General features: G+C 38.6%; 1 protein-coding gene across 1 annotated transcript; it reads right to left on the bottom strand.

The window, feature by feature from the left end:
- Nucleotides 1-1,050: 1,050 nt before the first annotated feature.
- Nucleotides 1,051-14,462, bottom strand: LOC133635469 (dual specificity protein phosphatase 22-B-like). The gene is made up of 7 exons (XM_062028686.1): nucleotides 14,442-14,462; nucleotides 14,330-14,363; nucleotides 12,142-12,224; nucleotides 11,076-11,125; nucleotides 8,232-8,306; nucleotides 7,980-8,151; nucleotides 1,051-4,566 (listed from the first exon to the last, which is right to left on the bottom strand). Exons 1-7 carry the CDS (start codon nucleotides 14,460-14,462, stop codon nucleotides 4,420-4,422), a joined length of 582 nt encoding a protein of 193 aa, XP_061884670.1. The 3' UTR covers nucleotides 1,051-4,419.
- Nucleotides 14,463-27,852: the final 13,390 nt, after the last annotated feature.

The following is a 27,852-nucleotide window of genomic DNA, read 5'->3' as shown; positions in this document are numbered from 1 at the left end:
TATTCAATTGAATATAGGTTGAAAAGGATTTGCAAATCATTGTATTTTGTTTTTAGTTACGATTTACACAACACGCCAACTTCACTGGTTTTGGGTTTAAGCCATAAAAATATTGCATTGAAGTATATGTCACATCTGGCTTTTAACTTAAAACTTAAAAAAAAGCCTGACACAACTTATTTGTCACTCCATTTTTATGAGTCAAGGAACAATCAACAGCATTGGATTTATAAACTTATTTGGTTTGTCAAACATCCAGTCAAATATATAGAGGCAGTACAGTATGCAGTTGTATTTTCTTCAGAGAGTAAAGACTATTTTAATTTTATAGCGTTTTTCTTTTTTATCTTTTGTGAAGTTTTGATGCGGGCCACGTTCAATTGTATTTTTGGAATTAGCTGTACTCAAATATTTATATATCCTTTAATACAGTCAATTACATTTGTTGACTAATAAGTTATAATAAACAATATGATAAAGATAAAAATACCATTAGATGCAGATATATAGTTTTACCTAATTCATATTACCTCAAAGAGAATATAGTAAAATTTTGAGCATATATGAAAGGACACACATTGCATAACTTGCGGGGGGAAGATATACTTAAAAATTAGCATTTACTTCTTTTCCTCGGTTTAATGCTTGACTGCACTTGGGTGTTGTTTTGACAGTTAGGGCCAAGAACATGTCTTGTCATGGGACTGATAGTGTAAAAAAAAATCCCCAACCATTTCATTGCAAATCCTGTACGATGTGATCAGAGAATAAGTTTGTTTCGGATCTGTGAGGTTACTGAAACATGGATTACGAGTGGGGATATCGATCCAAACTTCAACAGTAACTATATCAAGGGTTGTATCAGGATGACCAAGGTGTGTTTATTTCCGACATGCTCAGCAAGTTACAACAAAGCTCATTACATAAACACAATGTATCATATCCAAATAGGAAGAGGCATAGTTTTAACCCTTCTCCAAATTTTTTGCAATTATAAAAACTTATTTGTCAACTTGACACTTCAGTTTGTGTGTTTAGTTGTTAAAAAGTTTGTCCACTTTAAATACTACCCTTTTTTATTAGGGAGAAAAATAGACAACATGTAAACATACATATTGTTTATAGTTTATTCAGTTATGAAGAAGATAACATTTAAAAATAAATAAACGAAAAATTTAAAAACATAAATAAATAGAAAATACATCAATTAAAATCAAGATAGAAATTAATGAGATACATAAATAGATAATAAATACAGGAGTATAAAAATGTACAGAACAATTATATAATGTGTATCAATACACAGGATATGAATTGTACAACAGCTTATTAAGAAAGTTTGCCAGAGAGTGTTGAGGAAAGCAGAGGACATAATTGGGACTTCTTTCCCCTGTTAAGACATTGGAGACAAACGTTGTTTGGCCAGAGCATGGATCATCGCCTGGAGCCAACACCTGAAGTATTTAAGCCTGCTCTGGCAAGAAGTCCTGCAGTATCGGGTGCATCCCTAATGTCAACGAATCTGTACCTCAAGCCAGAACTGGTACAAACCACATCAGTACTGTTGTAATATTGTTATATACCGTAGTTATATCGTTTATAAACCCTCACATCAGGTACACAAAAGAGCAGAGGAGGCAAAAAGTCAGGATTTGAATAAGAGCCCGTAGCAGTTATTTATTTTGTTTAGTTATTTTGCACTATTAACTTTATTTTGCTCTTATAATTGCGTGTAATAAATGTATAAAAGGGAAGAATTACCATATTTTCCGGACCATAGGGCGCACCGGATTATAAGGCGCACTGCCATGAGCGGGTCTAGTCAGATTTATTTTCATACAAAAAGGTGCACCGGATTATAGGGCGCAATAAAGGAGTCATATTATTATTCTTTTTTTCTAAATTGAAAACACTTCCTTGTGGTCTACATAACATGTGATGGTGGTTCTTTGGTCAAAATGTTGCATAGAATATTTTTAACAGATCATCTTCAAGCCACTTTCTTCAGGATGCGCCATTTTGTGGGCGGTCTTATTTATGTGGCTCCCCTTCGGCAGCATCTTCTCCCTGTCATCTTTGTTGTAGCGGTGTAGCGTGCAAGGACGGGAGTGGAAGAAGTGTCAAAGAATGGAGCTAACTGTTTTAATAACATTCAAACTTTACTGAAATCAATAACGGAGCAGCATCTCCTCATCCGTGGCTCACCAGTGCAACAACAATGCCGGAACGTCCGACCGGAACTCTCTAATAACTAAAGTTCCTTGGGTGAATAATATAAACTCACTACACCGGTATGTTTTAGCGCTTTCATGGCGAGTTTACTGAACTTTACACTACTTTATATTAGAAATGGCAACAGCGGAGGATGAATGTCCCATAACAAGAAGATAGAGAAAAAGAAGAAAAGCTTATCGACTACGGTGTCGGCACGGACTACAATGGCGGATGCGTGCAAATTTTCAGGACTTATGCAGATCCTAAATACAGACCAACAGGTACCAGAAGGTAAGAAAAGTGGCTTTTGCACAATATTGCGAAACAAAACGCCAGATAATATGTCTTACCTTATACACACAGACCATAATAATTGAAGCACAGTACAATCCATCAAGCGGTGTGGCTTCATAGCTTACCAAAGTCATACTAAAACATTTTGATAGATTTTTGAGCGCCGTGTGTAATGTTCTATATTCTCAATGGAACATATAAAATGTTGGTGTTGTTTACTTGACTCATATTGCAGTCTACAGTATCTCTTATGTGTGACTGCCATCTACTGGTCACACTTATCATTTCACCATGTACCAAATAAAATAGCCTTGAGCACAACCAAAATTATAAGGCTCACTGTTGAGTTTTGAGAAAATGAAAGGATTTTAAGTGCGCTTTATAGTCCGAAAAATACGGTATGTTTTGTTGATATTGTTAAATTGTCTCGTATTGTTGTATTTACTGTGTATATTGTTCACAAATACAATTGTCACTAAAAATATTTTGTGTCTGTTTGCCTAAAACAGGGGTGTCCAAACTTTTTCCACTGAGGGCCGCACACGGGAAAATTAAAGCATGCCGGGGCCAATTTGATATTTTTCATTTTCAAAACCATAACAAAATATATGGATTTTTGTATTTATTTATTTTTTTTACCTTTAGGGCTCCCAGGGACCATAAAGGGTCTCAATTATTAGAATGTTAAAATTTGTTAAAAAAAAGTTAAATTATTATTTTTTTAATTTATTTAACGCTTACAGTAAATCTCTACAGTATATCAACTTCAGGTTGATATTAAGTTTAAAAAAAAAAGCCTTTCCTGTCAAAGACAACTTTGTTTTTTATAATAAAACTGAAATATGCAGTATTTCCCCCACTGCCAAAAACATTCAGAAAGCAATGTTTGATGTGAAGTAATTAGAGCCTTAAAAAGATCAATAATGCAGGACACCTATGATTTTAATTTATTATTATTTTTGAGTAATCAGTGAAAAGATGAATAAAATCCCATTAAATATATTTGGGATCCAAAAGGTGCCCCACTCATAAAGTGATACATTTTTATTAGTTGTTTTTACTTTCAACACTTAAGTTACGGGATCAACTTCAGATATATCTGTCAATTTTACGTTTGAACTATTATTTTGTTTGTTTTATGCTCTTTTGTCAAAGAAAATGTTGATATTTGTATATGGCAACCACACAATATATGCAATATTTTCCACATAAAACATTTTAAAGTGAAATATTTTAAATAATTGGAGCCTTGAATAGGTCAATAATTAATCAATTATAACATTGATTTTTTTTTGGATTTTTTTTCTTTGAGCAATGGCAAAAAAAGAAAATAAAGATAGACAAAAGAAAAAAAACAGCCTGCATGGCAGCTTTGTGTCAACATTGCAACTTTTTGTAGTTAGATTCCACCTCATTCCACATTTTTTTAATGTTTTTTAAAATTTTTTGCAATAGCATTTCCAGAATGTGTGGCAACACATTCAATTAGCTGCGGGTCGCAAATGGCCCCTGGGCCGCACTTTGGACACCCCTGGCCTAAAATCTTTATGCTGTATTTTTTTAAATAACATTTTTTTTTTGTAAAATGTATAAGTTTCAGCAATACTGACCGTGTATTTCATTTGTGTCGGATTGACACCAAAGTGTGTAGTATCACCCACCCCAATTAGTTACTGCTTTCTTTGGGTTATTAGTTTATACAGGTTAAAATATTGTAGGCAGTCTTTAGTTAAATGACTTATCCAATCTCTGCTTTTTGCAACACTGGACAACATGTAATTCACTCCTTTGTTGTGGTCATATTTCTCTGTTCACAAGGTTGTGTCGTGGTATTAGTGACAAAGTTTTTGTGACCCACAGTTCTTGTGTTTATAGTCAAAAGAGGGGCAGTAGAGGACTTTGTGACCTCGTTCAAGAGCCGCTTATGGCCAGAGATTTTGTGATACTGGTTGGAAAGTCACTACTGCTGCCATTGGATCTTCGCATTAAAAGTTGTCTCACTTCCTCTTCATCATGGAGTGAGTGTTTGCCACAAAGTGTGCTCCACCAGGTCCGGTGCTAGAAGAGATGAGTAAAAAACACAAAAGTGAGTTACTGTGTGTTAAAATGTAATAAAGGAGAAGGTCACCACTAGACAAACCATTAACATGAATTAACTGTGATGTAAGGCTAACCAGTGGATGGATGGGACTTTTCCATTTGTCTCACATTAAATATGTGTATATTAACCCATAAGAACCTATGGTGACATGCACGTCACTAACAATTGAAATGCCCAAAATGAGTGCCATATAAACGCATGATAAGGAGCCAGTTAATAATCCATACTCATATTTTATTGGTCATTAAAAAGTAAGTTCAAACCCTGTTTAACAAGTCTAATGTTTTACAATTTACAATGTTGGACATTACAATTCCACTGTTTGAACAATTTAGTTTGAATATTTTTTCAAACAACATTAGCTTGGGAAATATAGCTGTGGCATATTGCCATTGGGCTTTTAGCCTGACAAGTATTAGTCACAATAGCAAAAATTACAATAAGCCACTCAATACATTTCACTGTTTTATTTACTTTGAATGTTCTTTTGTTCAATTCATTGCACGTTTGTGGTAATAAGTTGGAACGTTACGATTAAGGGTTTTATGCTGCAGATTCCAATACGATCATCCACAAGTGAGATCGTTCGATACTGATAGCAATCACATGTATTAACTTTAAATTGTTTAATTTATTTATGGTGAGTGCTATTGGCCGTTTAACAATATGAGCACAATATTTCAACTCGTTCCTTATTTTCTTCCTCTTTGTGTAAAACGTTCAGCCTCATCCTCCAGTGATAATGTTAATTGATTAATGATGCTTATGATACACAAAATGCAGTTTATTTGCCGTAGTTGAGGTTGAAGTGGCGAGCACTGGCGGCTTAAAAATAAACAGTGTCAGCCAGAGGAGATTGGCGTTTGTGATCGCAATAAAATGTATTTATCAGCAATAGCGATCACATACTTTTTCACGATTGATCAGCAAATACTTAGTAATACGCACAACAAACTGTCAATTTGACTTACGTTCAAATTAGAAATACATTTACTTTCAACACCCAGTGTAACATATGTAAATGTAACATTACAAATCTTAACATTGAAAATAAAACAGAGAATTGAACTGAGTGTACTACTTGGTCTGAAGTATATCCCCTATATAGAATATAGAAATCATTCAGATATACAAACTCCGTTTCCATATGAGTTGGGAAATTGTGTTAGATGTAAATGTAAACGGAATACAATGATTTGCAAATCCTTTTCAACCCACATCCGGAGGACACGACGTCCACAGTTTCCAAAAACAATTTGAAATGTGGACTCGTCAGACCACAATACACTTTTCCACTTTGTATCAGTCTATCTTAGATGAGCTCAGGCCCAGCGAAGCCGACTGCGTTTCTGGGTGTTGTTGATAAACCGTTTTCGCCTTGCATAGGTGAGTTTTAACTTGCACTTACAGATGTAGCAACCAACTGTAGTTACTGACAGTGGGTTTCTGAAGTGTTCCTGAGCCCATGTGGTGATATCATTTACACACTGATGTCGCTTGTTGATGCAGTACAGCCTGAGGGATTGAAGGTCACGGGCTTAGCTGCTTACATGCAGTGATTTCTCCAGATTCTCTGAACCCTTTGATGATATTACGAACCGTAGATGGTGAAATCCCCAAATTCCTTGCAATAGCTGGTTGAGAAAGGTTTTTCTTAAACTGTTCAACAATTTGCTCACGCATTTGTTGACAAAGTGGTGACCCTCGCCCCATCCTTGTTTGTGAATGACTGAGCATTTCATGGAATCTACTTTTATACCCAATCATGGCACCCACCTGTTCCCAATTTGCCTGTTCACCTGTGGGATGTTCCAAATAAGTGTTTGATGAGCATTCCTCAACTTTATCAGTATGTATTGCCACTTTTCCCAACTTCTATGTCACGTGTTGCTGGCATCAAATTCTAAAGTTAATGATTATTTGCAAAAAAAAAAAGTTTATCAGTTTGAACATCAAATATGTTGTCTTTGTATTTAACTGAATATGGGTTGAAAATGATTTGCAAATCATTGTATTCCGTTTATATTTACATCTAACACAATTTCCCAACTCATATGAAAACGGGGTTTGTACATAGAAATAAAAATACAAGTCATTCAATATTTTGATTGTTTCTTTGCAGAACAGAGCATTCGTCACTAATCAATGTAATATTAGTTAATGTGCTTAGTATATTCGATGGTATTTTCCATTCGATCATTCCATGTTTTTCTCAACTACTTATCCCACTCTTTATATGTACATATATCATATTGCAGGGATGTTACTGACGTCACTTCCAGCCCAATGAATACTGGTGGTGGTGAAGCTAGCTCTGTTTTAATGAGTACTCATCGCCATATAGCCTTTCTCGAAGACGAAATGCCCAATGCTTGTGTTGTTTTCGGCTGTGCGAACAGTTTAAATTGCGGAATGGACAAACGTTTCTTCAGAGTTCCTCGAGAGGTTATCAAAAAGGGCGGAAAAGTACAAGATTTGTGTAAACGACGATGAGAAAATCCTGCAGCTCACACTCTAGTCCTAGCGAACTGTCGGAAAATGGATGAGTTTGCAGTGATCCCTTCAATGGGTTTGTTTGGTATACTTTTAACGGTTATTATTTCCCATTTAAGTATTATCTTGATATTATTTGTATTTCTTAAACACATGTTTGCTAGGAGTGTTTCGAAAAGCACCAACTCGGCGTGTCTAAATAAAAGAAAGCAAATGTGAGCAAAACAAGGCAACAATCATATATGACGCTTTCAGCACATACACAATATTGACATCTATAGTTATATTTTGATAAAGACGGGGGAAAACACGCTACTTGTAAACGGTGCATGCGACAGCAACAAACATGGGAGCTTAGACGCAAAGTTAAATCATGAAATGCAACCTTACCCCAGCAAAAACGATGCATATTTATCCGGGAGAGTCTTGATAACAATATCCTTGACCCAGTCTCACACAAATAAGTTGTGGACCACCAGGCTTTTCCAAGTTTTCATCTATTTTGTCGTGTAGAATGGCGCAAAGCAACGTAATCCTTGATATCAATCTACAAATCTTATTTTCATAAAGTATAGGGATCTATTCCATTGCATAGTTTGATGTGTTGCTCGTATCTGCTTTTTGCAAGAAGATCTAAGCCTCTTTTGTGGGCTGCCTGCTGTACAACAGCCATCTTAGCTTGGTCAACAACCACTGGTTTTCACTTCCGGGGAGAAGTCATGTGACGGAATACCAGCAATATAGTTAAATTCCTTGTTTGTGTGTATTGCTACATTCGTTGCTTAAATGTTACAAATATCTTCAAGTTTACATGATAAAGCACATCAACATTTGTAGTCAAAGCTTTAGCACAATCAGCAAGCATACTGTTTCTTACTTGTTCTAGCTTTGTGTTCTCAAACTCCTCCAACTGACGTAAGAAGCCCAGGTTGGGTCTTGCACATGGCCGGGCTGCCCTCACTGCCGCTAGAGACTCTACCCAACCGTGACCTGTCACGGTCATGATATAGGCCACCACCAGTGTCACACTACGGGAAACCCCTGCCACACTGGGACAAAGGAGCAGTCATATATTCAGACAAGTAGCTTTTGGTAAGAAATGGTAGCTGTCTTTGCTTGCACTACTTACCAGTGGACAAGGCACCCCTCTCCTTTCATTCTGGATTTGTGCATGAATATGATGCTGTCTCTGAAGTACTGAATCCTAGCAAAATCAAGACATTTAAAAAAAATACAACATTGTGATAGCTGCAAAGAAAACAAGTCATTTTATATGTATTATATTTGATTTGATGAACATAAAAAAATATTCTATTCTCCAATACATACTCCCCCACCTCTCCCAAAAAATATATTTATATAATAGTAATATTTTATATAATAAGAGTATAATAGCAGAGACATTGGAGAATGCGGTGGGCCACTTTGATATATTTTCTACATTAAAGAAGCTAAAACCAATTAATTGTAGGTCATTATACCGTACAGTTATTATACATACATTAATCAATTTGAACAAAACATCTTGAATCAACATCTAAGCTATAGGTATCAGCAAATTAGCATAATATCTAATAATAGATATGGATAATGAATTTATTTTATTTTTGCAATATGTCGAGGGCCAATAAAACAACAAGTTGCAGGCTGAAAATAGCCCGCAGGGCACCACTATCTGGTTTGTAACCTTTCTTTTCAGGAAAGTGCAACATTAAAGGCCTACTGAAATGATTTTTTTAAATTTAAACGGGGATAGCAGATCCATTCTATGTGTCATACTTGATCATTTTGCGATATTGCCATATTTTTGCTGAAAGGATTTAGTAGAGAACATCGACGATAAAGTTCGCAACTTTTGGTCGCTGATAAAAAAGTAGAGTGACGTTGCAGGTTGAAAGGCTCCTCACATTTCCCCATTGTTTACACCAGCAGCGAGAGTGATTCGGACTGAGAAAGCGACGATTACCCCATTACCTCCACGACAATACATCGGCAAAGCACTTTAGCTACGGAGCTAACGTGATAGCATTGGGCTTAACTGCAGATAGAAACAAAATAAATAAACCCCTGACTGGAAGCATAGACAGAAAATCAACAATACTATTAAACCATGGACCTGTAACTACACGGTTAATGCTTTCCAGCCTGGCGAAGTTACAATGCTGTTGCTAACGACGCCATTGAAGCTAACTTAGCTACGGGAACTCACAGAGCTATGCTAAAAACATTAGCGCTCCACCTACGCCAGCCAGCCCTCATCTGCTCATCAACACCCGTGCTCACCTGCGTTCCAGCGATTGACGGAGCGACGAAGGACTTCACCCGATCATCTATGCGGTCGGCGGCTAGCGTCGGATAGCGCGTCTGCTATCCAAGTCAAAGTCCTCCTGGTTGTGTTGCTGCAGCCAGCCGCTAATACACCGATCCCACCTACAGCTTTCTTCTTTGCAGTCTTCATTGTTCATTAAACAAATTGCAAAAGATTCACCAACACAGATGTCCAGAATACTGTGGAATTTTGCGATGAAAACAGAGCTTTTTGTAGTGGATACAATGGTGTCCGAATACTTCAGTTTCAACGATTGACGTCACGCGCATACGTCATCATACATAGACGTTTTCAACCGGAAGTTTCGCTGGAAATTTAAAATTGCACTTTATAAGTTAACCCGGCCGTATTGGCATGTGTTGCAATGTTAAGATTTCATCATTGATATATAAACTATCAGACTGCGTGGTCGGTAGTAGTGGGTTTCAGTAGGCCTTTAACAGTGTCACATGTTGTTGGTGACGAACCCCAAGATGCAGAGATGGCAGGCTTGGTGCAGGAAAACATGATTTAATGTTAAAAATAAATGTAAAACACAAACCAGGAACTAGGAATAGCCAAACTGAAAACAGGAACCAGCAAACAGAAAAACTGGAAACAGCTAACGGCTAACTGGATATAGGTAAGGAAAACAAGAAGCTAGGAGACAGCAAAATACAAATAGCTATCAGGAACAGCTTACCGCTACGACGACAAGTAGTAGCCAGGACAGGTAGTAGACATTGACATCGACAAGTATTAGCGACATGTAGTAGCTACAATAACAAGTATTAACGACAATACTCCAGCACAGACTGGCTGGCAAGGCAGGTTTAAATAGCATCTGGCTGATTGACACCAGGTGTGGCCAGGTGCCAATCAGCCTCAGCTGAGGGAACACAGCGCTCAGGGAGACAAGCAGGAAACAACCAAAATAAAAGCGCTGACAGGAAATAAAGACAAACACAGAGGAAAAACTAAAACATAACCAAACTGTCAGGGACAAGCCTGACAAACAGTCTGCAGAAATTATTATATTATTATTAGAACATTAAAGTTCCCTACTGAATTGTGCTGCTTCCTCGAAAAAAGCTACCAGTAGCGTAAAAGGAGATTAAAATGAAAATGTCAGCTACCATTATTTGCGTCAATTTGAATTCCCTCGCCCTATAATTGTCTACATGCTTGCTGGTCAGAAGATACAATGAAATAAACATAATTTAAAATCACTACTCACTGGTACACGAGGCATATAAGACAGCTGTTTCAATTAGTATTTTGTTCGAGGAAAATATTTTAAATATTTGCGTTTGTGCGCATGCATGCTCAGTAGCGTTGGGTAGCAGACATTAATGTGTAGCAGTTATCACACTGCTTTTGTCTTATCCACTTGTCTTTGTCCGTTTATGGATTTCACCAGGAAGGCAAAGTGTTACGAAAACAGGAGACTTTAACGGCGGATGCTCTGGCTTGTCCCTTTGCACGATCATTAGTCATTACTCCTGCTGGCCAAAGGCTGGACTGCACTGTATTTGTTTATGGAGTAGACATATACATGTGGGAAATCGGTACGCCTCTATACCGAAATGAAAATAGTAAAAACTAGTAAAACATTTTATTATGAATAAATGTACCAATACCATAACCCCACTATATTGTACTTACATATTTTGCCTCCTGTGATCAGCTGCAGATATACAAAGATATGTCATGTCCTACAAGAGAGAAAAATACTTTAGACATAAAAAAAAAAATAAAAAAATTTTTTTTTTTAATTTCCAGATAAAAGGAAAAAAGGACATCTTCCAAGAAGAGTCATTAAAATTATTATTTAGGGTGCGGGAACACCCCCAAAACCTTGCCACTCTGACCCTGCAACTGAACACGGGTGTAGTAGCTCATGAAGTAACGACATGTGTCTGAGTGTGTATTTTCTGCACATGCCAGATAGTGAGTACACGCATGGCCCAGAAACCCTGCAATGGCGTAAGGAGGCAACTCATAAAGCCCCTGAATCCCTCTGGGACAGACAGACTTGTGGAAGTGGTACACAGATTATTTACAAACCTCTGTAAATAATTACTTTTCCTTCTAATTGTACCATTACGTAGCTCATTAGTACCAATAAATAATGCTCCTAATAGATATAAACCGAGGCTATATATATTGGTTAATGGGCAAATCTATGTCAGAATAAAAAAATCACATCAGAGCTATAGTCAAATTGACACTATAAAGCTGTGTCTGGTCAACCATTTGTACTGTCCTCCCTGAGGTACGACAACGTTTTCCCAGAATAAGTCAGTCAAATTATCAACAGTTACTAATGCAAATGAACCTCTTCATCTGCTCATTTACAGTGACTTTGCTGAAACGAATCTGAGTCATCAATGTACCACACAGCTCAAAAAGCTGCGCCGTACTGTATGTAAAGAAGAGGGAAACCTCTAATATTCTTTCAATCAATACTTCAAATGCCTAATCTGAAATTATAATACAACCATAAAACCTAATACAGTACATCCTAATTGCATATTTCAGCATTGGTTGTATTTCCTTTTCTATGTTGTAGAATGCTAATGCTAAAATCCTAAGCATCTTCTCTTCGGAAGGACGCAACACAGACTTGAGTTAAAAAGTAAAGTGGTGTTGGAGTTGCTATGCACTGACTGCACTGCTTTATTTGTCACTGAGTAGGTCCAACAGGCTACCAAGACCAAAGGCAATTTACCTCGAACACGGGTGCAGCTGCATCGTGGATGGACAGGATGTGGGTGATGTTGTGCTGCACCAACAGATCCTTGTCACGGGCATCTGTGGATTCAAGCAAAACCACAGGATTATAATTACAAATTACTAAAAGTTCAGTCAAACCTAATAATACCTATTTTTGCCCAACAACAAACACCCTTTCAACTTGTCTCCATAGAAAATGTCAATTCATGGTCAACAATCTTTGCTTGTTTTAAACCGAAAGAAAAACCGGAAAACCAATGTTTCGAAAACGTCTCCCAACTTGGCCTAAAGCAAGAAACGTAAATGTTTTAATCAAATTTTGCTTTTCAAAAGGAAGCTAAGCCTTGGACAGGTGTGTCTTGTTTTCAGGCTTTGCAAAATGCTCATTACACTACCTTGACCCCTGTAACCTCGTCCACTGGGGGTAGGCGGATCGATCCAACTATTGATAGTATCTATACTATCTATACTTAATATCAGAATCGAATGAATACTAGCATGATGAGATCAATATTTTGTTCATTTACACATTGTTACATTTTGGATATTGTTATATTTATATGCTGTTGCATTCCTCACAAACAAAAACTCCCCTGTTCTTGGACAAAAGACTGAGCTTTGAGGGCAAAATACCAAAATATTCAAAAGAGACATCCATCCATCCATCCATTTTCTACCGCTTGTCCCTTTCGGGGTCCCGGGGGGTGCTTGAGCCTATCTCAGCTGCATTCGAGTGGAAGGCGGGGTACACCCTGGACAAGTTGCCACCTAATCACAGGGCCAACACAGATAGACAGACAACATTCACACTCACATTCACACACTAGGGCCAATTTAGTGTTGCCAATCAGCATAGACAATAATAGTTTGTTTGTACTATTGACTTTATTTCGCTCTAACAAATGCATGTAATAAAAAGCAGTCAGTTTTTATTGATATTGCTGCACTGTATTATATTGTCGTATTCATGTATAGTTAAACTTAAAACATGTATAACACATATGCTAAAACTATGTGAATTTGGCTTCAAATCTTTATCCTGTACTGTATTTTGTCAATGATCATGATCAACAAATTAAAAACAAAATAATTTGATGATCTTAAAAAATATTCAAGTAAAGCGTATCAGTATTAGCAAAACCGGCCCAGTATTTACCTGTAATCGAAACAATATTATTTTTAACATTTGCAGTTTCACCCACTGCTACCTTCAAACCGCATCTGCAATCGTAGCATTATTGAACATTTGAAAAGGTGCTTAACATGTAAGTTATATCATATCAGATTTTGAGACTGTACAAAACCAATAATGATATTTATCTTGTTAGACTGAAATAATCAGAATCAGATTTATTAGCAAAGTACATTTAACACCCAAGGAATTTGACTTTGTAGACTGTGCTCTTTGTTGAATGCAAAGAAAGACACAATGACTACGAGAGCGCACAGTACCGTGGCAGCCATCCATGAAATAATACAAATAAGACATGTCCTTAGTTGTCAGTGAGGTATAAAATAGGCTTCCATTAAAAAGCAAACCATTTTTCAGTTTTCAGAATTAGCAGGAACCACATAAGTGAATGTGAATTTCAACTGTGGGACACCCCATCTTACACGACCCCTACATATGAGCGTACCTAAAACATTAGGCTGATTTGATTTGAAATAATTTATAGACAGATTAAAACTGACAGAAGAAGTACAATGATTTTTTGTTTTGTTTTGTCACTATATATGACAACTCTCTCACCAAACGCTCACTCTGAAAGCCCATCTACCCTCAGATTATCCCCCAACCAACAAAATACATGTCCAAAATAAATGTTTTTTCACTGCAGCTATGTAGTAGACCGTGTAGCTGCATTGAAAAAAAGATTACTTACTGTAGATATGAAATTTAAATATCAATGCAAAGTGCTTACGTTAAGTTTGCCACCTTACTTTTTTTGTTTTATGAATTTTTTCATACTAAATGCTGGCCTGAGACTGTACACTTGCTTATGACATTTGCCCCATGTTAGGTCTTGTGGTTTTAATTGTCTTTTGTTTACCTAAAATCAGTTAAGTAAGTTATTTTACCAGACATTCTCTTACCTGGACATGTGTTTATTGACACAGACACAAATAAGAAGCCCCCTAGTGCCAGTTTTAAAAGTTAACTAGACATGGAAGAGATCATTTACCTTTGATATTTCCAACATAAAGATCTGGAAGAACCTAAACGAAAATAGAAAAATAAGTTACACTGTGAATAGAGAGGTCATCAGAAGGAAAAAAACGAGAACTGCTACTAACCTTATTAATGCCATTACCCATGTTTGCCAAAATAATCCAAAAAGCTTTTAAAAATCAAAGACAAAAAGCTTTTTGAACTTCACTGCAAATACAGTATCCCTTCAGCCAAGTCTTGTCAACCGCTTGTTGACCAACGTTGCTCCTCGTCACGTCCATGGCTCCAATGACGACTTTTTAACATGACCCATTGCATCATAAATCTCTCAATGTGGCTGCAGCTCACACCCTTATGTTGATTTGGGATGAGGCAACGTGACCAAAAACAGCAAAACTGTTGCTTGGATAGTTTATATTTAGACTTTATGGGGGTCATAGGACTGATGACGAGCACATTTCAACTCGACAAAGATGGTCACGGACCAGAAGGTATTCATGTGACTTAATAGGGAAAAGTGTCTAGAAAATTAAATTCAAAGTGTCAATCAAAACTGAGCATCATTATCTTTGCGAATGCAGAATATTAGACGCAATCCTTGTGTTGAAGTTCATTTTAACATGCAATTTCACCTAATGAAATTAATCATAGGTGAGTAAGACCGACTTTTCCCAAACACAACATCAAGGAATGAACATTTGCTGAGAATTTTACTAGCGCAACTTGATTGTAACGTGAGAAGCAGTAGGAATAATAACTGTAACAAGTATAATGATAATTTGAACAGTTGTGAATAATATTGAATCTGAATCTAAATACAAAACTAGAATTGCAAAATGACTGAGCAGACAAAACATTAAACTTAAGTTGGACAAGATGCCAAAAAACACTAAATTCAAATGTCAAATAATTTGGTTGAATAGGAAAGAGTTAATTTTTTTAATCAAAAAATTATCAAACTTTCATGGATCATTGATCTTTGTTCGCAAAAACATTTAGATTGTAAAAAAATGTAGATTGTATTACAGATACGTATATGACCCATATGAGGTCACATTACAAGCATGCTCACCACGTGTGCAACTTTGTGACTTTACTTCAGCTTTGAGTATGACTCATTAAATTAGTCAACAACGCATTTACAGAAAATTAGGCTATATCTTAAGAGAAATGTATATATATATATATATATATATATATATATATATATATATATATATATATATATATATATACACTACTCTGCACTGACAGGCAGAGTAGTGTAGGGGCAGCTTCAGAGAAGATATGTCACTCAAAATGTCTTTCATAGCCCTGCTGTTTGCGAAGGGGAATTTGTGCTAGATTCCCGCATACATACAGTACAGGCCAAACGTTTGGACACACCTTCTCATTCACAACACAACTGATGGTCCCAACCCCATTGATAAAGCAATGAATTCCACTAATCAACCCTGATAAGGCACACCTGTGAAGTGAAAACCATTTCAGGTGACTACCTCTTGAAGCTCATCGAGAGAATGCCAAGAGTGTGCAAAGCAGTAATCAGAGCCAATGGTTGCTATTTTGAAGAAACTAGAATATAAAACATGTTATATATATATATATATATATATATATATATATATATATATATATATATATATATATATATATATATATATACACATACACTACCGTTCAAAAGTTTGGGGTCACATTAAAATGTCCTTATTTTTCAATGAAGATTACTTTAAACTAGTCTTAACTTTAAAGAAGTACACTCTATACATTGCTAATGTGGTAAATGACTATTCTAGCTGCAAATGTCTGGTTTTTGGTGCAATATCTACATAGGTGTATAGAGGCCCATTTCCAGCAACTATCACTCCAGTGTTCTAATGGTACAATGTGTTTGCTCATTGGCTCAGAAGGATAATTGATGATTAGAAAACCCTTGTGCAATCATGTTCACACATCTGAAAACAGTTTAGCTCGTTACAGAAGCTACAAAACTGACCTTCCTTTGAGCAGATTGAGTTTCTGGAGCATCAAATTTGTGGGGTCAATTAAACGCTCAAAATTGCCAGAAAAAGAGAACTTTCATCTGAAACGCGACAGTCTATTCTTGTTCTTAGAAATGAAGGCTATTCCACAAAATTGTTTGGGTGACCCCAAACTTTTGAACGGTAGTGTATATATATATATATACACATACAGTATATACATCAGTTTTCAGTAATCCGTCTAATCATGAAAAACCAAAGCAATGTATTTCTCATAGGCAATAATGTACATACAGGACACCACCTCAGTAGCAGTTTGCTACGAGTTCTTTCTTAAATAATTTTTTTGCTGTAAGTTAGGAAATAGAAATATGGCCTTAGTCTTCTGAGTTGAACAGCAAATGTTATATTTGTATAATTTATATTTCTTTATATACTTCTGTCTACTCTTTCTCATTCACGTTCTATTTTAATGTTGTATCAATCATTGTTATTTTGTATTGAGTAAATGAAATACAATCATAACTGTAAATGGAAAAATATGTAACAGTGTTTCTCACTTTCTTTATCAAAGTGCTGGTACTCTGCTTTATATCCAAGAACGCACATGTGCTCATTTTACTTTTTTTACATCAACTGATGCAATCACACACGACACTCACAACTTTCTCTGGTCCCACATTGAAAATATTTTATAGCCAAAAAAACTCCACAGAGGCAATTGGCAGACTAAAACAACAATGCACAGTTTCGAAATGTATAAAATTTGATAAATTTAGATTTTACAATATGTAAACATTTTCTGCATTTTTTTAATATTTCTTGCCACTTCAAAACTAAAACAACTCACGATTTAGAATAATCCGTACATACATTTCCTACCACTTGTCCCTTTTGGAGTTTAATAATAAACTGAATAGAATAAAACGACTACACCTTATAGAAATTATGTTATTTTACAGCACATCCACACTAACTTTGGTATTTCAGAAAGCAGTTTTTCTTACTGTACGTTTTGCACTTGCAACGTCAGTTTCGGCACCTTTCTGCAAGGCTGCAGTCTACCAACTCTGGCATGGCATGGTCCCATGTTTTCTTAACGATGCTTCTCGGTGTGAAATTATCTTTTTAAATGGTGGTCAGAAGATTACATCTACATAAACACACAAAGTGTACGTGTAAGCTTTCTGTAGCTTGAGTTTAGTGAATCACATTGACAATAAATCAATAATAATGGAAAATGTTCAACCTCATGTTGTTCTTTAAGACAAATAAGTGTGATTGTAGGAGAAAAACAACATTGTCTTGGCAGATTATAGATTCACTTGTTTTTCTTTTTTTTTTTTATAATTGCTGATTGTAATGTTGTCTGAGACTTTAATTTAAATTCTAAACCAGGGGTGCCCATTACGTCGATCGCGAGCTACCGGTTGATCGTGGAGTGTGTGTCGGTCGATCACCAGCCAGGCATTAAAAAAATAGACCTCAAAATTAGCGATCATCAATCTTCACTATGACGTCACGTTTGTCACTTGATTGACATTCACGGCACCCGAGGGTCTTGTGAGATGACGCTGGCTGCTGTGAGCTCATTATTAAGAAAAAAATGACAGACAGGAAGGCGAGAAACACTTTTTATTTCAATAGACTCTCGCGCCGTACCTGCCGTCAAAACTCTATAAAGACCGACTGCACAGTTCCTGTCTTCACAATAAAAGCGCTGCTTCATCCTGCCTGTGCTAACAACATAAGAGTCTCAGAAAGCTGGCGTGCACAAGCTCGCAAGCTACGGAGTTTGCCGCCAATGTATTTCTTGTAAAGTGTATAAAAACGAGTATGGAAGCTGGACAAATAAGATGCCAAAAACCAACCATTTTCATGTGGTATTTGACAGAAAGAAGGACTTTTTTTCTCCTCCATCTGAAAATGCGGACGTTATCAGCACTACTGTCTGATTCCAATCAATGCAAGTCATCAGAATCAGGTAATACACCAATTTATATTTTTGTCTTCATGAAAGAAAATAATCTAGCATGCTTGTGTTATCATAAAACACATTTAACTTGTTAACAAAAATGTCTCCATAAATAAATAAATATAAAATATATATTTGAATGAGGTAGATCCCCTCGACTTGGTCAATTGAAAAGTAGCTCGCCTGCAGAAAAAGTGTGGGCAACCCTGTTCGAAATGGATAAAAGCAAATCACATATAGCTTTATTTACAGCAAATGATGCTCAACTTCGACCTGGATCATTTTAGCCCTTATACATTTTTGTGTTCCTGTGTGTGGTCCAGAATTAGGGGAAATGGCCCAGATGCACTGACAGGCAGAGTAGTGTAGGGGCAGCTTCAGAGAAGATATGTCACTCAAAATGTCTTTCATAGCCCTGCTGTTTGCGAAGGGGAATTTGTGCTAGATTCCCGCATACATACAGTACAGGCCAAACGTTTGGACACACCTTCTCATTCACAACACAACTGATGGTCCCAACCCCATTGATAAAGCAATAAATTCCACTAATCAACCCTGATAAGGCACACCTGTGAAGTGAAAACCATTTCAGGTGACTACCTCTTGAAGCTCATCGAGAGAATGCCAAGAGTGTGCAAAGCAGTAATCAGAGCCAATGGTTGCTATTTTGAAGAAACTAGAATATAAAACATGTTTTCAGTTATTTCACCTTTTTTTGTTAAGTACTTAACTCTGCATGTGTTCATTCATAGTTTTGATGCCTTCAGTGACAATCTGCAATATAAATAGTCATGAAAATAAAGAAAAGGCATTGAATGAGAAGGTGTGTCCAAACTTTTGGCCTGTACTGTATGTCAGTTTGGGATTTAAATCGTGTCAAAAAAGGGAACTAAATTTGACAGCATTTATCTAAAATAAAAATATGGATCATATAGCTAATGACCAACTCCAGGAAGATTTAAATTAACATTACACATCTATCAAGAATGAAAGTATCACCGCCTGCTGCCACCTTGTGAGTTCCTGTGTTTCCCTGTGGGCGTAGCTGTGAGACGTGCACAGCTGTGTCCAATCTCACCAGCACTACTTAAGCTGCACCTGGTCAGCTGGATGGCACTCGGCTATTACACTCCTTGACTCTCTTCGTATGAAGACCCCTATGCTCCTTGTATTTTTGCTACGTACCTTCTTGGCTATTTCCAGTGCCATCCAGCTTGGTATGTATTATGATAGTTTGCACGTCTTGCAACTCCGACCCAAGTTTATTTAGTTTTGTATATTAGCTTTTGTTCTTTTTGTCACGGTGCTCTTTTTGTGTTCTCTTTTTTGCACCATCGCTTTTTGTTATATTCTATTTTTGGATCATTGTTGTGAGTGCTTTTTTCGTTAAGTAAAGAACTGTTTACTCACACTCCATCTGCATCCTTGGGTTCCTCTGTTCCACATTTAATTGAACTGTGACAGAATAGCCGAGTCGATTATGGAACCCGCAGATGAGAATCAGATTCAGCTGGCCCACAGGGCTCATGGCCAGCGAATAAGTGATCACGAACAAGCTTTGTTAAACCTCACCACACTTGTGGAGGAGATGCATACACACCTGTTTGTTCCTCACCCGCTCCCAGACTCAGAGGCTGCTCAACCTGCAGCGTCTTCTTACCCCGTGGCCTCGACATCGGTTTTTCCTACCCGGGAGCCCAGCATACCACATCCGCCCAGGTATGAGGGGGACTTTGGACAAAGCAGACTTTTTTTATATCAATTCTCTTTAGTTTTTGCACAGCAGCCTCACACATATACAACAGACTCTGCCCGTGTGGCATATGTACTCAGTTTACTGGCTGGAAGAGCAGCAAGCTGGGCTATGGAGGTGTGTGAGAGTAAACCCGGACTTTGTTCCAGCTTACCCCTATTTTCCGCTGAGTTGCGCAGCGTCTTCGATCACCCTGTGAGGGAACGAGAGGCAGGCAGCCGCCTCCTCGCTACACGCCAGGGGTCCTCATAAACAAATAAACAGTGGTGTGCCATCAGGGCCAGCAAGGCCTTCTCTGCTGGCCTAACATAACCAGAAATTATGATCATAATTAAAGATAAAAGTAATTTTTAATTTACTTTCCCTAAATATCTAAAAATATTAATATTCTCTTCATGTCATATTATGCTCCATCCAGCGCTGTTTTTAGTTTATAGAGTTCTTATCCAATTAGAATTCAGCTGGCTTATGTTGCCATGCTGTACCAAATCTGCCAGAAGCCTTCAGATTCAGCAATGCGGGCGTCCGTGCACTGTAAGCGAATGTGGACATACAATGATAGACAGTTGCAATAGCCAATCAGATCACGCGTAATGTTGTCAGTAAGGCCTTCTAGATGGCCTAAGGCAGATATATAATGATGTTATGAGCCAGGTAACATAAGAACTCCATTACCCCGCATGCCACAGTAGTGAAGAGCATGCGCAGTAGCCCCGTTTAGGTTGTTTAATGTGGACATGCAGGCAGCGGGATGTTTTTGATGAGCACGCTACGGAGTAAACTTTAAGAAGTCAGCCAACATGCCTCGTCTGCATCTTTTATGATTAGACAAGACAACACATATATTTGCAAGGCCATTTTCAAGAAGGATATTTAAAGAGAAACTACATCTTGTGAGACAATGTCAGCCAACCCCGGAAGCTAGGTCAACTGTCGATGAAATTAAAGTTAAAGTACCAATGATTGTCACACACACACTAGGTGTGGTGAAATTTGTCCTCTGCATTTGACCCAACCCCTTGTTCACCCCCTGGGAGGTGAGGGGAGCAGTGGGCAGCAGCGGTGCCGCGCCCGGGAATCTTTTTTGGTGATTTAACCCCCAATTCCAACCCTTGATGCTGAGTGCCAAGCAGGGAGTTAATGGGTCCCATTTTTATAGTCTTTGGTATGACTCGGCCGGGGTTTGAACTCACAACCCACCGATCTCAGGGCGGACACTCTAACTACTAGGCCACTGAGTAGTAAATGTGAGTTCAGATATTTTATTTCTTTATTTTTTCACGTTTAAAATGTTTTTTTGCAATTTAAATTTTGACAGTACAACATATGATATGTTTTAATTGCTGATGCGGGTTTATTGATTTTTAAATGTGCCAGAAAATAACCTGTTTTGTACCATGCCCAGTAGTGCGTAAATGTGTTTCTGTACAGTATTTCTCCAGCAATGGTCATGTGGTGACATAAATTATGGTATTTTGAGAGGTAATCTTTGAAGTCGGACATCACTAAAGGCCTAGGTGGGAAACGCACGGCCCGCCACTGCTTGAAATAAATATTTCATTTTTCACTTTTCATTTTACTCTCAACAACACAAAAGGACAAAAGGGCAATTTAACTACGTTGATTTTTAATCTGTAGATGGACAATGAAGATGATTGTGATATAGCGAAATAAATGTTAAAGGCCTACTGAAACCCACTACTACCGACCATGCAGTCTGATAGTTTATATATCAATGAAGAAATCTTAACATTGCAACACATGCCAATACGGCCGGGTTAACTTATAAAGTGCAATTTTAAATTTCCCGCCACACTTCCGCTTGAAAATGTCTCGGTATGATGACGTATGCGCGTGACGTAGCCAGGGAAACAGAGGTATGGCCCCCCATTGAAGCCAATACAATATAGCTCTGTTTTCATCTCATTATTCCACAGTATTCTGGACATCTGTGTTGGTGAATCTGTTGCAATTTGTTCATTGCATTATGAAGAAAGAAGCTGAGCAAGCAAAGAAGAAAGTTGTCGGTGCGAAGCGGAGTATTTTGCGAGAGAAGTCAGCAACACAACACAGCCGGTGTTTCATTGTTTATATCCCCGAAAGATGCAGTCAAGATCGAAGAACTCGTACAACAGAGACTCTTACCAGGAGGACTTTGACTTCGATACACAGACGCCTGTAGAGAACTGGGACAACACAGACTCTTACCAGGATTACTTTGATTTGGATACACAGACGCAGACGCGATACCGTGAGTACGCAGCTGTGCTTCCAAACATTTGATCGCTTGCCCGGACGTGCGTGTCACGTACGTAACTTTGGTTAAATATATAAGCTTTATGAACCTTGGTCAGGGGTCGGCAACCTTTACCACTTAAAGAGCCATTTTGACAAGTTTCACAAATTAAAGAAAACAATGGGAGCCACAAAACTCTTTTGAAAATTTAAAATGAAATAACACTGCATACAAAGCTTTTTTTGCTTTGTGCTATGTTTTAACCAGGGGTCTCAGACACACGCCCCGGCCCGCACCTTGATATAATAATTTAATGTTGGTGCGACCCAGGGTTTTAAATGTATGGCGCTTGATAGCGACATACTTGTCAACCCTCCCAATTTTTCCGGGAGACCCTCGAGATTTAGAGCGTGATGGCACTGCTTTAAGCACCCTCTACAGCAGGGGTGGGCAATTAATTTTTACCGGGGGCCGCATGAGCAACCCGAGCACTGCTGGAGGGCCACACTGACAATATTTCAATTAAATTTTGCTCAAATTATTTTTGATATACCGTAAGATAGATAATAATAATAATAATAATAATATTTTCATTTAACCTAACTTATCTTTATACAAAAGCAGATGGCTTTTGATGGTTTTATTTTTAACACTTTCTTACACAACACTTCCTGATGTATATTACAATACAAAAATTTCAATTTCTGTCACTTTATCCTGCATCCTCTTTGTTGTAAAACCTTTATTTAACCAGATAAGAAAACGTTGTGAACGTAGCACGTACGCCTGTAAGGTGATTGGCGAAGAAGGAGGAAGCGTTGCTGTTGCGGAAATGAGGAGTGAGGATTGGTTTTCCTTTTGGAAAGAACGAGATAAGTTGAGCTGTGTTAGTATAGCATGCTCAATAAAAGTTTAAAAAGTGCATCAGACTTGGTGTGCACTTCTTCTGGACGCTACAATTGATGTCAGAAGTGGGATGAAATGCCTCCCAGTTCGCCTTGCCATCAAACCTGGGAGTCTTCATTGAGGGCGGAATTCCCCCCGTGGCAAGCAGCGTGGCTGCACCTGTAAACGCTCTCTCTCTCTCTCTGTCTCTCTCTCTCTCTCTTTGCGGCGAGCTCCTCACTTGGCACTTACCTCCCGATGACGTAGCACACAAACAGTGCAGTATGCGCAAAGTTTTACTTCTGCCACCAATTGTAGCGTCCAGAAGAAGTGCACATCAAGTCTGACGCTCTTTTTAAACTTTTATTGAGCAAGCTATACTAACACAGCTCAACATATCTCGTTCCTTCCACACGCACGTCTCCTCACTCCTCATTTACGCAACTCAAGAAGACAACATCTACTTCAGCAGGTCGTTACACTATATTCTTTAAACACAGCAACGTGTGTACCACAAATAAGCACACAGCTTTACCTTTACTTGTCTTGTTGAAAACACGCCATTCGTCATCAACTTTTCTCTTTTTAGCGTTTCGGGGATAACCGCTGTGCGCCTTCCCTCACAGGACATACGCACATATAACACTTTTCAAAATAAAAGCAGCACAGTTGTATTGCACGCACGACAAAGATGCTTTTTTAAATTTATTTTGTAATTTGAGATTGCCGCTGCGCGCACGAGCATACGTCCACACGGAAGTAATACAAATAACGCTTTTCAAAACAAAAGCAGCACCGTTGTATTGCACACTCGAAATAGATGCTTTTTAAAATTTATTTTGTAATTTATAATTGGCCTCACGCGGGCCGGACAGGGACGTACAAAGGGCCGGATGCGGCCCGCGGGCCGCACAATGCCCAGGTCTGCTCTACAGCCTGCTCAAACAGTGTGCCTGCTCGGCCACATGTTGTATACAGCTTCAGCATGCACACGTAATTGACAGCAAGGCATACTTGCTCAACAGCCACACAGCTTACACTGACGGTAGCCGTATAAAACAACTTTAACACTGTTACATTACAAATATGCGCCACACTGTGAACCCACACCAAAAAATAATGACAAACACATTTCTGGAGAACATCCGCACTGTAACACAACAAAACAAACACCCAGAATCCCATACAGCCCTAACTCTTCAGGTCTACCCCCCCCCCCCCCCCACCAAACCCCGCCCACCTCAACCGACGCAGAGGGAGGGGGGGGGTTGATGTGTGGGGGGATTTGGTGGGGGGGGGGGTATATAATGTAGACGGGCTGCATGGGATTCTGGGTATTTGCTGTGTTGTGTTTATGTTGTGTTACGGTGCGAAGGTTCTCCAGAAATGTGTTTGTCAGTGTAAACTGTGTGGCTGTTGACCAAGTATGCCTTGCTGTCTCCTGCGTGTGCAAGCAGAAACTGCTTACACCATGTAGCCGGGCTGGTACGCTGTTTGTACAGACTATAGAGGACAATAGATGCAGTGCCATTAAGGCACACCCTTAATTTAGTTGTTAGGGTGAAAACCGGAGGATATTTGCCCTGGGAGATTTCTAGGAGAGACACTGAGTTCCGTAAGTCTCCAGGGAAAACCGGGAGGGTCGGCAAGTATGCAGCTGAGCCGCAACAGAGTGGTCAAAGAGCCGCATGCGGCTCCGGAGCCGCGGGTTGCCGACCCCTGGGTTAGGTGAACGGTCCTTCGGGCTGAGTGATTGTGTGTGTTGTGCAGGTGTTTGAATTGTATTGGCGGGTTATATGGGCGGGAGCTAGTATACTAGCTGCTATAGCTAGGAGCTAGCATAACAAACACCTAGGTGTTTTTATGCGGGATTAATTTGTGGCATATTAAATATAAGCCTGGTTGTGTTGTGGCTAATAGAGTATATATACGTCTTGTGTTTATTTACTGTTGTAGTCATTCCCAGCTGAATATCAGGTCCCACCCGCGCGCTTCCAAACATTTGATGGCTTGCCCGTACGTGCGTGTCATGTACGTAACTTTTGGTAAATATATAAGCTTTATGAACCTTGGGTTAGGTGAACGGTCCTTTGGGCTGGTTGTGTTGTGGCTAATAGAGTATATATATGTCTTGTGTATATTTACTGTTGTAGTCATTCCCAGCTGAATATCAGGTCCCACCCGCCTCTCACAGCATCTTCCCTATCTGAATCGCTTCCACTCCCCACTAGTCCTTCACTGCACTTTCCTCATCCACAAATCTTTCATCCTCGCTCAAATTAATGGGGAAATAGTCGCTTTCTCTGTCCGAATCGCTCTCACTTCTGGCCGCCATCACTGTAAACAATAGGGAACTTTGCGGAAATGTACAACTGACTACATCACGCTACTTCCGGTAGGGGCAAGGCTTTTTTTTTGTCAGATACCAAAAGTTGCGATCTTTATCGTCGTTGTTCTCTACTAAATATTTTCAGTAAAAATATGGCAATATCGCGAAATGATCAAGTATGACACATAGAATAGATCTGCTATCCCCGTTTAAATAAAAAAAATTCATTTCAGTAGGCCTTTAACGCCGTTCTTACAGGCTGGAGGACAGAGTAAAACAACTTGCACTGAGCCTAGTCTATAAAATTCGCTACACCTCCCTGATACCGAAGTACATGTCAAACTACTTCCATAACGTAAATGACCGCCATAACCACAACACCAGGGGGAGCTCCACAATCCACGTTAAACCCAGATTCCGATCTAACAAAGGTCTTAACTCATTCTCCTTCTATGCCACATCAATATGGAATGCACTCCCAACAGGTGTAAAAGAAAGTGCATCTCTACCCTCCTTCAAAACCGCACTAAAGGAACACCTCCAGGCAACTACAACCCTAGACTAACACCCTCCCCCCACCACATCCCACCTCCCCAGATTGTAAATAATCAAATGTTACTTGTTCTTATGCTTTCTGAACTCACTATGTTCTCTGCTCGCTGTACATATCCTACGAAGTCAGACCTACACTGTTTCAATGTCCATTCCTCAGATGATATAATTGTTGATGACTGAAGTGCTGACATCAACCAAACCTAACCCCCCCGCCCCAACCCCCTCCACATCCCACCCCCCGGATTGTAAATAATTAGAGATGTCCGATAATATCGGCCATCTCTAATTATTTATCGGCCGATATTATCGGCCGATAAATGCTTTAAAATGTAATATTATATTATATATTATAATATTATAATTATCGGTATCGTTTTTTTTTCTATCGGTATCGTTTTTGTTGTTGTTTTTTTTTGGTGTTTTTTTAATTAAATCAACATAAAAAACACAAGATACACTTACAATTAGTGCACCAACCCAAACCCCCCCCCCCCCCACATTTACACTCATTCACACTCATTCACACAAATGAGTGTATATCAATACAGTCTGCAAGGGATACAGTCCGTAAGCACACATGATTGTGCGTGCTGCTGGTCCACTAATAGTACTAACCTTTAAAGGCCTACTGAAATGAAATGTTCTTATTTAAACGGGGATAGCAGGTCCATTCTATGTGTCATACTTGATCATTTCGCGATATTGCCATATTTTTGCTGAAAGGATTTAGCAGAGAACATCGACGATAAAGTTCGCAACTTTTGGTCGCTGATAAAAAAGCCTTGCCTGTACCGGAAGTAGCGTGACGTCACAGGTTGAAGAGCTCCTCACATCTGCACATTGTTTACACCAGCAGCGAGAGCAATTCGGACCGAGAAAGCGACGATTACCCCATTAATTTGAGCGAGAATGAAAGATTTGTGGATGAGGAAAGTGAGAGTGAAGGATTAGAGTGCAGTGCAGGACGCCAGGGTGTATCTTTTTGTCGCTCTGACCGTAACTTAGGTACAACGGCTCATTGGATTCCACACTTCCTCCTTTTTCTATTGTGGATCACAGATTTGTATTTTAAACCACCTTGGATACTATATATATATATATATATATGGTGTATATATATATATATATATATATATATATATATATATATATATATATATATATAAAATGAGAGTCGAGAATGCGAAATGGACATTCACAGTGACTTTTATCTCCACGACAATACATCGGTGAAGCACTTTAGCTTCGGAGCTAACGTGATAGCATAGTGCTTAACTGCGGATAGAAACAGAAGAAACATGCCCCTGACTGGAAGGATAGACAGAAGATCAACAATACTACTATTATTTCTACTATCAGGAGACACCGAACCAAACCCTGGACCTGTAACCACACGGTTAATGCTGTCCAGCCTGGTGAAGCCTAGCAATGCTGTTGCTAACGACGCCATTGAAGCTAACTTAGCTACGGGACCTCGACAGAGCTATGCTAAAAACATTAGCTCTCCACCTATGCCAGCGCTCATCTGCTCATCACGACCCGTGCTCACCTGCGTTCCAGCGATCGACGGCACGACGAAAGACTTCACCCGATCATCGGTGCGGTCGGCGGCTAGCGTCCGATAGTGCGTCTGCTATCCAACTCAAAGTCCTCCTGGTTGTGTTGCTGTAGCCAGCCGCTAATACACCGATCCCACCTACAGCTTTCTTCTTTGCAGTCTCCATTGTTCATTAAACAAATTGCAAAAGATTCACCAACACAGATGTCCAGAATACTGTGGAATTTTTCGATGAAAACAGACGCTGTTTGTATTGGGAC

Source organism: Entelurus aequoreus, linkage group LG19 (assembly GCF_033978785.1).
Source record: "Entelurus aequoreus isolate RoL-2023_Sb linkage group LG19, RoL_Eaeq_v1.1, whole genome shotgun sequence".
Taxonomy (NCBI): domain Eukaryota; kingdom Metazoa; phylum Chordata; class Actinopteri; order Syngnathiformes; family Syngnathidae; genus Entelurus; species Entelurus aequoreus.
The sequence above is the reverse complement of the archived record's forward strand: the minus strand, read 5'-3'. Positions and strand labels throughout refer to the sequence as shown.

What these genes read in the sequence shown, in the direction of transcription:
- LOC133635469 (XM_062028686.1), bottom strand. Translation starts at nt 14,462, where the DNA reads ATGGGTAATGGCATTAATAAG. An exon ending in GATCACAGGAGGCAAAATAT is followed by an intron (nt 8,307 to 11,075) that starts GTAAGTACAATA and finishes TGATTTTGCTAG; the next exon opens with GATTCAGTACTTCAGAGACA. An exon ending in AGAACACAAAGCTAGAACAA is followed by an intron (nt 4,567 to 7,979) that starts GTAAGAAACAGT and finishes CATCTCTTCTAG; the next exon opens with CACCGGACCTGGTGGAGCAC.